Source organism: Sus scrofa, chromosome 2 (assembly GCF_054392235.1).
Source record: "Sus scrofa isolate SSC_HxYL_T2T_F1_AM1 chromosome 2, Sscrofa_HxYL_maternal_Yorkshire_Landrace_v2.0, whole genome shotgun sequence".
NCBI classification, from domain to species: Eukaryota; Metazoa; Chordata; class Mammalia; order Artiodactyla; family Suidae; genus Sus; species Sus scrofa.
Genome location: NC_139384.1, coordinates 112,579,254 through 112,591,491, shown reverse-complemented (window position 1 = coordinate 112,591,491; position 12,238 = coordinate 112,579,254). Strand labels below are relative to the sequence as shown.

The following is a 12,238-nucleotide window of genomic DNA, read 5'->3' as shown; positions in this document are numbered from 1 at the left end:
GCTTTCCTTTGATGGTGAAACTCCTAAAGTTCTTTCAATAATGAGTTGGTAGATGGAGGAGCAAATATAGAGACCTCCCTCATCTTCCTCTTTTTTTCCTGATGGGAGAGAAACCAGGTTGAATAATGATACATTGGCTCAAATCCAAACCCTGAATCGGAGTAGATGAAGACATTGGGAGAACCTGGGTAAAAATTTTAGATTTTTGGCCCGATACGTTAACTCAGTCACATGGGTTCCAACAGATTTTGATGTTTTGGGCATACCCCCTTGCTGCCTCTGGTTAGAATTGAAACTGTTTTCCTCTTCTCTATTGTGTTCTCTTTCCCCCCTTTAGCCTCTTTCCTTGGCTCCCATATTATCAGTTCTCCTTCAGCTAGAAAAAGAGTCCCAGCCCACCAAGGTCTTCCAACCCATCTTCCAAAGACATCATCTTTTCTGTTAGCCCCAGTCAAAACTCCTGCCTCTTGAATGCTCTCAGTCCAGTGTTGTCTTCAGGACAAATCATCCACACTGATGTATATATGAAGTTTTAGCCCATGGAGGCATTTGATATTTTAAGGAAGGAACTCTAGAGAAATGGGGTTAGAGTTCAGATGAACCATTTTCCAGCATGTCAGGGAATCCCACCCACTACCGTCACTCTTGGTCTCCCTTGGGAGACAGCAGGTTACATACTGTATTATCTGTTTCATTACACTCACCTTTACATGAAAGATAGGGCAGAGAGCACTGAAGGTTGTGTCTTTTGTACATGAGTTACCAGAGATCACTTCGAAGTTTGTCATTTGATAAAATAACTATTTTGACTGTCATCAAATAATACTTATTAGGAACTACATTTTCATATTGTCAAGCTAAGTGCTGTAAATATTGTTTTATGACTGTCAAGATTTTTTCAGTTCCAGAAATGAATTTCTTTTTCTTAAGATTTTTTGGTGACAAAGTTGAGCCCAAGGTGAGTTAAGAATGGTTATTTTCCTGAGAGATCCCTTGAAGAGATACCAGGTAACTGAGGTAGGGGTGGGGAGACTGCTGGGAGGAAAGATTAGGAGTTAATATGATAAAAGTGGGAACACCAAAGTCATGGGCAAAACTGTATGTATACAAAGAGTTTATATTACACCTTTGTATATATGAGCTATTATTTTCAGAACAACCTCTATTGTTGGCACGAATCCACCTTATGACACCCAAAGACCACACAGGAGTAGATGCTGCTGTCACCAATCCCACTACCTCTCACCCAGCTCGACCTGTCCCTACCTTCAGGAACAGCTGGTCTGTGCATCTTAGGCTAGTGGTTAAGAATATGGTCTCTGGTGTCAGAGCAGGCTTTGAGTCTGGCTTCTACTCTTTCTTAGGTTTGGGCTCTGGAACAAGTTTTTAAATGTCTGTTTCAGTTTTCCTTATCTGAGAATCGGGGGTAATGGTGCTGAGATTACTGCATGTAGCTGCACCATCTGTCCCCCACACAACTCCAGGGGGTGCCAGACAGATGGGGGGCATGCGAATGGTGTCCCCTGGAGTGCTGCGTGCTCAAGCTTCCAAACTATAAGTGGCTGTGCTGAAGAGTGGTACTGCCTGGGGTTATTTAAGGATGGAAGGAGGTAACAAATGCAAAGCATTTAGCCCGTACCTGGCACAGAGGAAGCAGAGTCAGCAGCTATTACTTATTTCCTCAGCTTGAGAGTTCCCACCTATTCATTTTACCCCTTACCCCTCCACTCCTCCACACAACCCCACATGCTGAAGTCAAGGATTAGTGGTTTTTCAAGGCTGCACTCCATATTTCAAAAGGAAGTTTCTCTTTCTCTACTTTGAAGTGATTTTATTGTTTCTGTTAAAATAATACCTGCCCATTTAAAAAAATTACACACAATACAGGAGTTCCCGTCGTGGCGCAGTGGTTAACGAATCCGACTAGGAACCATGAGGTTGCGGGTTCGGTCCCTGCCCTTGCTCAGTGGGTTAACGATCTGGCGTTGCGGTGAGCTGTGGTGTAGGTTGCAGACGCGGCTCGGATCCCGCGTTGCTGTGGGTCTGGCATAGGCCGGTGGCTACAGCTCTGATTAGACCCCTAGCCTGGGAACCTCCATATGCCGCAGGAGCGGCCCAAGAAATAGCAACAACAGCAACAACAACAACAGACAAAAAGACAAAAGACAAAAGACAAAAAAAAAAAAAAAAATTACACACAATACAAAAAAAAAAAAAAAGAACAAAAAAGAGAGTTAACATCATCCCAAACCTCACTTTTCAGAAATAATCATTGCTAATATTTGGTTATTATTTCATTCACCATCATACTCCATACACACATTACATATATATGTAGAGTGTGTATCATATATATACACACACACACACACATATATATATACAGAGATAGAAATAAATAAAATAATTGTATAATATTAGGAATATATGTACAAGTTTTAGTTAAAAAATTACATTGAATTTTAACATTAGGTAATAGTGAAAAAGGAAATGTTGCTGAACTTCATATATATATCCTCTCTACAAGTGATAGTTCTAAAAAACAAAGTTATAAAAAGTTATGATAGATTGGAATCATTATACTTTTTACAAGTACCATTTCAACTTTAGATGTTACTTATTGAGCATATGCCAAAAAAAAGAGAAATTAAATATTTATATACTTGCTCTTTCAACAGAGCAAGTATAAAAATATTTTGTTAGCATTTTAAAATTTTAAAAATAATCAGATTTTATGGCATTCTGCAACTAGATTTCCCACTCTTTATTTATCTTCATTTTAAATTTAGACTCTATGTTCAATGACAGTCCTTTAAAACTATGATTTCTCATATGAGATTCTTATTTTGATTTATTCCTTAGCCAGATTTTTTTCATCCATATTTCTAAAGAAGGGTCTATGAGCACTGGAATCTTGAAGTTCTTGAGTGCTTGAGAATGCCTGTCTATTCTCTTATAGTTGAGAGATAATTTGGTGAAGAAAACATTACTTTGTCACTTTTTCTTTTGTTCAGAACATGATAGATATCATTCCATTCTTATCTGGCACTGGTTGAGGTGGAGGAATCTAAGATGATTGCATTTTTTCCTTCTTCTGTGTCATCTGTTGTGTCTACCCAGATCTAATGATGTTTTTTCTTCTTCTAGTGATTCTTTGTTCTTGATATTCAGTAACTTCAACCAGAATACCTGGGTTGAATTGTTCTTATATAACTTCTGGGATTTCAGTTTTCCCTTTTGATCTACAGAGTCAAATCTCTGCTTCAAGAAAGCTTTCTTCTCTTCTATCCATAGACAGTTTTCCTTCTGAGGAATTTGGTTTTTTTTCTTCTTTAGAAGTTCCTCTTAGGTTTCTGTTGGATGAGGTTTATGTTGTATGCCCTACACATCATTTCTCTCTAAGTGTTTTTATATAGAAAGGCATTTTCTTTTTGGTTTACTCATGTTTCTTAAATAATGCTATTTTTAGTTGTATTTATCCTATTTGGGGAGTTTTAAACTAGATTCAATTTCTGTAATATTTTATTTTTTTTCACCTATCCCTGAGCAATTCCTGCTTATCTATCTACTTTTGTTATTAGATAATCTCCTTTTTTGGGGAAAAAACCCTTTATATTTATTTTTATTAAAGTAAAACGTGCTTATAGTTTGAAAGTCAATAAAAATGAGCAAGCTAATAACACACCACATCTGTTCATGGCTCCGCCTCTTCCAACTTCTCTCAGTTCCTCTCTCTGGAGGCAAGAGTCCACCTTCACCCACACTCTCCCAGGTGCCTGCTGTAGCCAGCTCCTAAACCTGAGAGAATTCTGTGGTTCAAAATGAGGTCCCTCTCAGCTTATCCCACAGCTTTAAATTGGGTCTTATGTGCAGATAAGTCAGTTTCCACCTGTCTGTCTGTCTTCTAGCTTCCGTCATTTCTATGTTGATATCCCCTGTTTCTTTGTGTTGATGTTTTAAAGATAAAATTCTTTTTTTACTGTAGATTTAGCAGGCCTTTTAGAAGGAGCAAAATTTCATGTGACAGTTCAGTCAGCAGTTCTTCTTTTATCTCTTTCTTTTGCTCTTAATTTCTCTGAAACCAAGAGAACTTTGAAGTGAACTCTTCCTGTGTTTTTCTGGGTTATTCCTGTCATGAGGTATATTTATTATATTTATTAACCTTATACTTTTTTTTTTGGCTATACCAGTAGTGCATGGAATTTCCCGGGTCAGGGATCAAACCTGAGCCACAGCAATGACAACCCTAGATCCTTAAATACTAGGTCACCAGGGAACTCCAGCATTATGCTTTTAGCTATCAAATCTATCCATCCATCCATCCATCCATAGATGGCAGTGGTCACGGTTTTCATGCCCCGTCACATTTTTCCCAACTACCACGTCTTCCTGTGATTTTGGCTACCTGCATCTCAGTGTGTCTGTGTTTGGTGGGGAGTAGGTCACCCCCTCTACTCAGCCTTGTCATGATCAAATCTGTTATTTCTTTAGGCCTTTGCAAGGGGTCATATTCCCCATTTTCCTCTCAAATATCAGATTGGTGTTTCTCACAGCAAACCATTATTCTAAATTCTTTAATGTGACACCATTGCCTCCTCTCCTTCTTCAGCCTGCTGCCACTCAGCTAGTTTCTCTGAGGCAGGAATTGGCAAGAAGGATGGTCCTAGATGATCAATAACATGATTGCATCTTCAGCTCTGCCTCCTCTGCTGTTCTGTTGCTGACCTGACTCTCTCAGGGTTTTTTCCCTATCTCTCCTGTGACCCACCCCATCCCCTAGATGATATTGCTCTATTCAAATTATTTGGTCATTGCCTTTCTAGGTCATGCCTTCTTTTTTGAAGGAAATCAGGAGGACCCTATCAGTCCATATATTGTGTTATTTGGTAAGTGTGCTCTCTTTGTGTTTAGCAGTTGTGGCAATTTTCATGTGATACTAAAGATGAATTTTTGTTTGTTTTCCTTCTTTTATTTTAACTGGCATTGAGATGTCTCAAGTGAGAGGAGCTAGAGGAAAAATATCTTTGACAAAGAGTCTCCACTCTTTTCAAAAGTTGAAAGTACCCGTGATATCATCACCATTTTTTTTTTCAAAGAACATGATTTGTGCTTTTAATCACACAGCAACAGACTTTCTAGTTTTTCATACTCGCAATCTGCCTTGAGGTCCCAAATAGCCACATATAAATAGAGAGTTGGCCTCCTCCTGCTGCTTCTACAGATTAAGTCATAGCTATCTATATGCCTGCCCTTTGCATGCTTGACTTTTTGTATGTGTGAGAGTAATCTATCAAATCGAAGAAAGGGATTCAAAAGCAGGCCAGACAACTTTGAGAGGCTCATCCCGCTGAAAGTATGTGCTTTTAAACTGTCACTATATGGGGGTAGGAAATAAGATGTAAAACTCACACCACGTTGTTATTATCAAATACTGAGTTTGATTTCTAGTAATACATTTGCTAGGAATTATGTTAAAAATAATGAACTTAGCTTCACTTATGCCAAAATGCTAATAGGAATTAAGGTCAGCATATGTGGGAAGCCAGTAATTAATATCCCTCGGCTGGTCCTTTGGTCACTTGCCTGCAAAAATACGGAAAAAAAAAAAGAAGAAGAATCGGTTTAAAACTCATGGCTTTTTAGCCAGATTCTGTCTGAAATCACCACACAGATTTATAGGGGGACATTTCAAGGAAAAATAAGACCTTGTCCTAAAATCACTGCTTGATATTAAAGAGGAGAGTTAGTAAGCTGTGAGAGAGTAAGATGGAGGAATAGTGGGCTCTCGATTTTCCCTCCTCCCTCCAATGCACCAAATAAACATCAGCAAAGGGGTTAAGTCCCTCTGGGAACTATCTAGAAAGTAGTTCAGAAACTCCTATACATCAGACAATTAAGAAAATACCCACATCAAAATGTGCTGTAAAAGCTGACACCCATGCCGTAAACCCCATCCCTCGTACAATGCCTTACAATTGGGAGGAAACACCCAAATCCTAGTTTCCCCGGGGAACAAAGGGTGTGGACCACACATCTCACTGCCACCCAAGACTGGCTCCCAAATCACTAGCTCTGAGAGCTGATGGAGCTGGCTCATCTGTGAGGCCCTGGGGACCAGAGAAAACAAAGAGGTGGTTTTAAATGGTTACATGATTTTATTTAATTAATTAATTAATTAATTTTTTGTCTTTTTGCCATTTCTTGGGCCACTCCCAAGGCATGTGGGGGTTCCCAGGCTAGGGATCGAATGGCAGCTGTAGCCGCCTGCCTACGCCAGAGCCACAGCAACATGGGATCCGAGCCGCATCTGGGACCTACACCACAGCTCACGGCAACGCCAGATCCTTAACCCACTGAGCAAGGCCAGGGATGGAACCCGCAACCTTATGGTTCCTAGTTGGATTCGTTAACCACTGAGCCACGATGGGAACTCTGGTTACATGATTTTAAAATGGGCCAAAAACCTGAATATTTTCCAAAGATGACATGCAGGTGGCCCGTGGGTACATGCAATGGTACACTACATTACTAATCATCAGAGAACTGCACGTGATATCACCTCACACCTGTTAAGATGAGTTATATATATATCAGTGCAGATGTAGAGAAAGGAAACCCTTCTACACCATTAAGAGGAATGTAAGTTGGTGCAGCCATTATAGAAAATAGTATGGAGGAGTTCCCATCGTGGTGCAGTGGAAACAAATCTGACTAGGAACTATGAGGTTGCAGGTTCGATCCCTGCTGGCCTATCCCTCAGCCACAGCAACACAGGATCTGAGCCACATCTGCAACCTACACAGCAGCTCACTGGCAACACCAGATCCTTAACCCACTGAGTGAGGCCAAGGATCAAACCCATATCCTCATGGGGACTATATCGGGTTCTTAACCCACTGAACCACAACAGGAACTTCAAAAAAAATTTTTTTTAAAAGAAAAAAACTGGAGCAGAGCAGAAAGAGTTGCACATCTTTTCCTTGATATTATTCTATCCATCTCTTGGCTTCATTTAAATCATGATTTTGTGTTATATGTGAGTCAAGATTTATAAGACTACAATAGTAGCTTCTTAAGTGGTTTGCAGAAAAAAATAAATGGTTGAAGTGTCATCAGCACACCACCAAATTGAACCAAACTCATTCACAAGAGATTTTTGGTGTTTATCTTCTTTGTAAAGTCATGACACATCTAAATAGTGTGCTGGGTTTGTTGGTGTTTGCTTTATTATCTTGCTTTATAACTTACCCAAATATGGTAAAAATTCTTTTTTAAGTATCAAATGGTATATGATAAAGTATATAATTTTATGTATTTTAAAAATATAAGCTTTGTATACACATAATATATAATTATATATGTATATACAACTGCACATATGTATACAGAGGATATATATACAGGATTAGTACATATATATATATACATACACACAGACTACATGTATGTTCTGTGTATACATAGGTACTAATCCTGCAGATTCTGTTTCCTAATGTCTTTTACCTGCTTGGACTAGCATGGCCAATGCTTTAGTTTAGGCACCTGACATTTCTCACCTTGATTGCTGCCACAGGCTTCCTTTTATTTTCATGCTTCTTTCTGTACTCCCACCAATTCAGCTCCTACCAGAAGGTCACTAAATATCGTCCCCTTATTTAAAATCTTCCCATGGCTATCTATAACTTTCTCCATAAAGTTCAAATTTTCACCTTGGCCAACAATCCCTTACAGCCAACTCTGGACCACTTCTCTAGCTTCTTCTTTGAATCTCCCCGTCTCTCCCTAAATCCAAACCCCAAATACTATTAACTCAAATCCTCTTCTCACAGGAAGGTCCTGAACATGTCACAGTAATTTATCCCTTGTTTCTTTTTTTGTTGTTGTTGTTGTTTGTTGTTGTTGCTATTTCTTGGGCTGCTCCCGCGGCATATGGAGGTTCCCAGGCTAGGGGTTGAATCGGAGCTGTAGCCACCGGCCTATGCCAGACCCACAGCAACGCGGGATCTGAGCCGCGTCTGCAACCTACACCACAGCTCACGGCAACGCCGGATCGTTAACCCACTGAGCAAGGGCAGGGACCGAACCCGCAACCTCATGGTTCCTAGTCGGATTCGTTAACCACTGCGCCACAACGGGAACTCCCCTTGTTTCTTTTGTACATATACTTCCACCTCTGTGAACTGCCTTTCCTATCCTTCCTTGGCTAGTTAACTGCTGCAGATCTTTCATAACTTATCCCAAGTATCACCTCCTCTAGGAAGCCATCTTTATGTCCCATTCTGATTTGGATATTCTCATAGCACCCCAGGATATCATTGTAGTGCTCACTGCTCTGCTTACGTTTTCCCAGGTAGTCTGTGAATAGCTGTAGGAAGGGGACCAAGTTGCTGAATTCCTGAATCCTAGCACACTGCCTGGCATACGCTAAGTGTTTAATGCACTTTTTGTTGAATTGAATGGTTGGATACCTTACTAGCGGTTTGTCTTAGGTATTAGTCACCTAATTATTATTTGGTCGTTAACACTTCAAAGCAGATTGACAAGATGAAGGTGGGGGTATTTTAGGAGAGAGGAAAGTGGTACTGGCAGAAGTTGTAGAGATGGAAAAGTGTCCACGGTCAGCCACTCACAGGTCACCTCTGATGAGTTTCCCAGCGTGGCCCTGCCATGGTCAGATTTTTGCTGCACTGTAAACCATTAATTTTTTTGGTTTAGAAATCTCATACAAAAGATATTATTCAAAATTTTATTCATTCAACAATTAAATCTCTTTTGTTAGGTTTTTGTATGCAATTCCTGTGTATTTGAAATATTTTAATCATTAGAATTTGACATATCTAGGGGTTTTGTATGTGGTTATAAAAGTATGTCTTTGTACAGATGTTGGCATTTGGACAGTTGAGGGCTGTAAAGACAAGACTATTGTCCTTTGCAGATGGAACCAAACTGGGCATTTAGGGTTAAGAGGTCCTTTATAGACCCCTTGCCTCTCCCAGGTAGCATGAAGCTTTCACATTTCATGATACAGTTTCTCAATTACTATTTCATCATTTAGCTTAAAGACTGTATCTTGTTTTCTATAATATAGAACTTATTTGGGAATGAGAACTCGGTGTCCAAGAACTGATGGCTAGGCTTTAGTTAATACTCTTCTTACCTGGCTACTCTTCCTCGAAGATCTCCAACTCCTTGCAGGTGTTTGGTGTTTAGGTTCTGTACTGCAAAATTAGTTCCTGTGGCCGCCAGGTCTCGAGCTTTTATTTGTTCTTCTAACATCTGTAATTTTTGAGTCAAAATCCCCATTAATTTGCCATCGCATATAATAACAAAATATCATTTAAAGCAGAGGCTTCAAAATCAAGTGCATTTCCTAGTTAGGCTGATAGTGTAAATGAGTGGGAGAGCCTTATGTCAGAGAGAAGCCTTCCCTGCTTTATCTGAGGGAGGCAGTGATGGTTTGATTCCTGCCAATTGTTGCCAGGTGTGAATGATGGTTTGACATTCTTTCAACAGGAACCGGAAATCCATATTTTATGTTAAATTTCTCAATTTTAAGATATCCACAACATCTTATCCAAATTCTTTTATAAACACTATTTGGGCAAACAAAACCTATTTAATGTGCTGTTACGGTCATGGCCATCATTGACATAAAAGCTTTTCACAAAAACCTGTTTAACACAAGCAAATCTGAATCAAACTGTTTCACATACGTGGAGTGACAAAAAGTTTATTGTTCTAGATTTTTTAGAAGACACAAGTGATTCATGGCTTGAGTGTGTTGAGATTTTGCTCTGAGTATCCTTAGTCATGTTTTCGTTGTATCTTGCTGTTCTGAAATGAAGCCGACTATCCTACACTGCCAGGCTGGTGGTCCCAAAACAGTGGTTTTTACTTTTTGGCACACATATAAAAAATATAAACATTTTGCTTGTTCATAGAAAAAATTTATATCTTGCTTGACATTCAAACAAATTCCACTGTAAAGTTAAAACATATGGAGTTCCTGTTGTGGCTCAGTGGAAACAAATCTGACTAGCATCCATGAAGATGCAGGTTTGATCCCTGTCCTCTCTCTGTGGGTTAAGAATCTGGTATTGCCTTGAGCTGTGTTGTAGGTCACCAGCTCAGATCTGGCATTGCTGTGGCTGTGGCATAGGCCAGCAGCTACAGCTCCGATTCTACACCTAGCCTGGGAACCTCTATGTGCCATGGGTGCAGCCCTAAAATGACCAAAAAAAAATACACATGGAAAATAATTTTACTCAGAAAAGTGTTGAGAGTATAGGACTTTGGAGCATACAAACAACTTCGTGATTGGGGGAAACATGAAGAGTTAGTTGCTATATCTTAACAAGGCCTGAACCATGTTAAATTTATGATTATTCATTTTTAGAGGAAAAGAAAGATTTAGAGAGCAAATGAGTTACAAAAATTTCCAAGACTATGTATAGAATCTTGACCTAAGTTTGTAAACTGGCAGATTGTGATAACCCAAGAGCAAACAAAGCTTTAACTGAAGACATAAAAGTGTCAAGAACACTGGCTTGAGTTTTTTTGTTTCATTGTTTGTTTTTGCATGCCTGTAAGTGTTTTAGTCCATTCAGGTCACTATGACAAAATACTACAAATGGGGCAGCTTATAAACAACAGAGATTTATTTTTCTAGTTGCGGAGGCTGGGAGTCCAAGATCAGAGTGCCCGCGTGCTTGGATTCTCAGAAGGGCCCCCTTTTGGGTTGCAGATTGCTGACTTCTTGCTGCATCTTCATATAGTGGAAGGGGCCAGAGAGCTCTGTGAGATCTCTTTTGTGAGGGCACTAATCCCATTCATGAGGACTCCACTCTCATGACTGGAGTAATTTTCCAAAGCCCCACCTCCTAACAGCACTCCATTGGGCATTAGGATTTCACATATGAATTTTGGTGGAGACACAAACATACAAATCCCAGCAGTCGGTGCTGTTATGCTTTGTCTTGGTGAAGAATGACATTAAAAGGGAACTTGCCCTATTAAATACGAATGCATTTGATGAAACAAGGATAAGTAAATGAGTGTAGCTCAATAACTGTGAAGGTAAATAGACCCACATGACTTAAAGAACTCCTAGGTAAATGTAAGAAAGAAATATGCTTTTTATGAGATTCAAAATCAATGCGGGAGGAATTTCACAAGTGATATTGGGATTTCTGGTTACTTAATTCAGAAAATAATCATTTTGGATCCTTACCTCATGTAAATTTTAGAAAAAGTAGATTTAAAACATATATAAGAAGTTCCTGTTGTGGCTCAGTGGAAATGAATCCTACTAGCACCCACGAGGATGTGGGTTCTATCTTTGGCCTTGCTCAGTGAGTCGGGGATCCGGTATTGGTTTGAGCTGTGGTGTAGGTCACAGACATGGCTTGGATCCTGTGTTGCTGTGGATATGTTATAGGCCAGCAGCTGTAGCTCCAATTTGACCCCTAGCCTGGGAACCTCCATATGCTGTGGGTGTGGTCCTAAAAAGCAAAAAAAAAAAAAAAAAAAAAAAAAAAAAAAAAAAAAAAAAAAAAGAAAAATTAAAAAGTGTATGTAAAATGTTAAGCTATAAAACTAATTGATAATAGAGATTATTTCATCTCTGAACTTTCTGAAAGAAATGTCTACTCTTAAAAGTAATGAGAGAAATCACAAAGCAAAATTTTGAACATTTAACTTTATATAAGACTTGTAAAAAAACATTGTAAATGTAATTAAGATATAAACAACAAACTGGAAAAACATTCGGAACAAATGTTACTGCCAAAGGTTTCAATGGTTTGTTGCAGTCAGTATGATTTATTTGTGCATATCTCTTCTCATCTTTGTGTTCAGTGATGTCAATTTGTGTTTGAAATTGATCATAGAGACTATTTATACCATGGAAATAGGCAAACACTATAAACTCCCAGAAAACAATTAATTGCTGATTGTTGAACATTTACCAAACCATCACTGGTTATTAGTCTTAATTAAAAAAACTCATAAAAATTAAAAAGCACTAAAACTCCAAGAAGTAAATTACCAAAAGACATTAACAGATTATTGACAGAGAAAATTCAAATTGTTATTGTCACTTTTTTAAAGCCGGGGGTGGGGGGTGGAGTGAAATGTCTCATTTCTATCCCATCAAATTAGCAATGATTAAAACAATAAATCTGAGTGTTGCCATAGATACAGTGAAGCAAGCACTCTCACATAAAGCTAATGGAAGTGT

At 38.9% G+C, this 12,238-nt stretch overlaps 1 protein-coding gene across 11 annotated transcripts in view; it reads right to left on the bottom strand.

Moving 5' to 3' along the window:
• FAM81B (family with sequence similarity 81 member B) overlaps positions 1–12,238 on the bottom strand; it is a 56,983-nt gene that overhangs the window by 21,922 nt on the left and 22,823 nt on the right. For 9 of the 11 annotated variants that reach the window (XR_014838380.1, XR_014838379.1, XR_014838381.1 and 6 more), the window contains one exon: positions 9,158–9,276. The exons of the other annotated variants lie outside the window; for them this stretch is intronic. Coding sequence is in view for 4 of the 9 variants with exons in the window: in XM_085014090.1 (XP_084870216.1) it covers positions 9,158–9,276 (119 nt within the window). In the remaining 5 variants the exon portion in view is untranslated. The remainder of the gene's footprint in view (positions 1–9,157; positions 9,277–12,238) is intronic. 11 annotated transcript variants of the gene reach the window in all.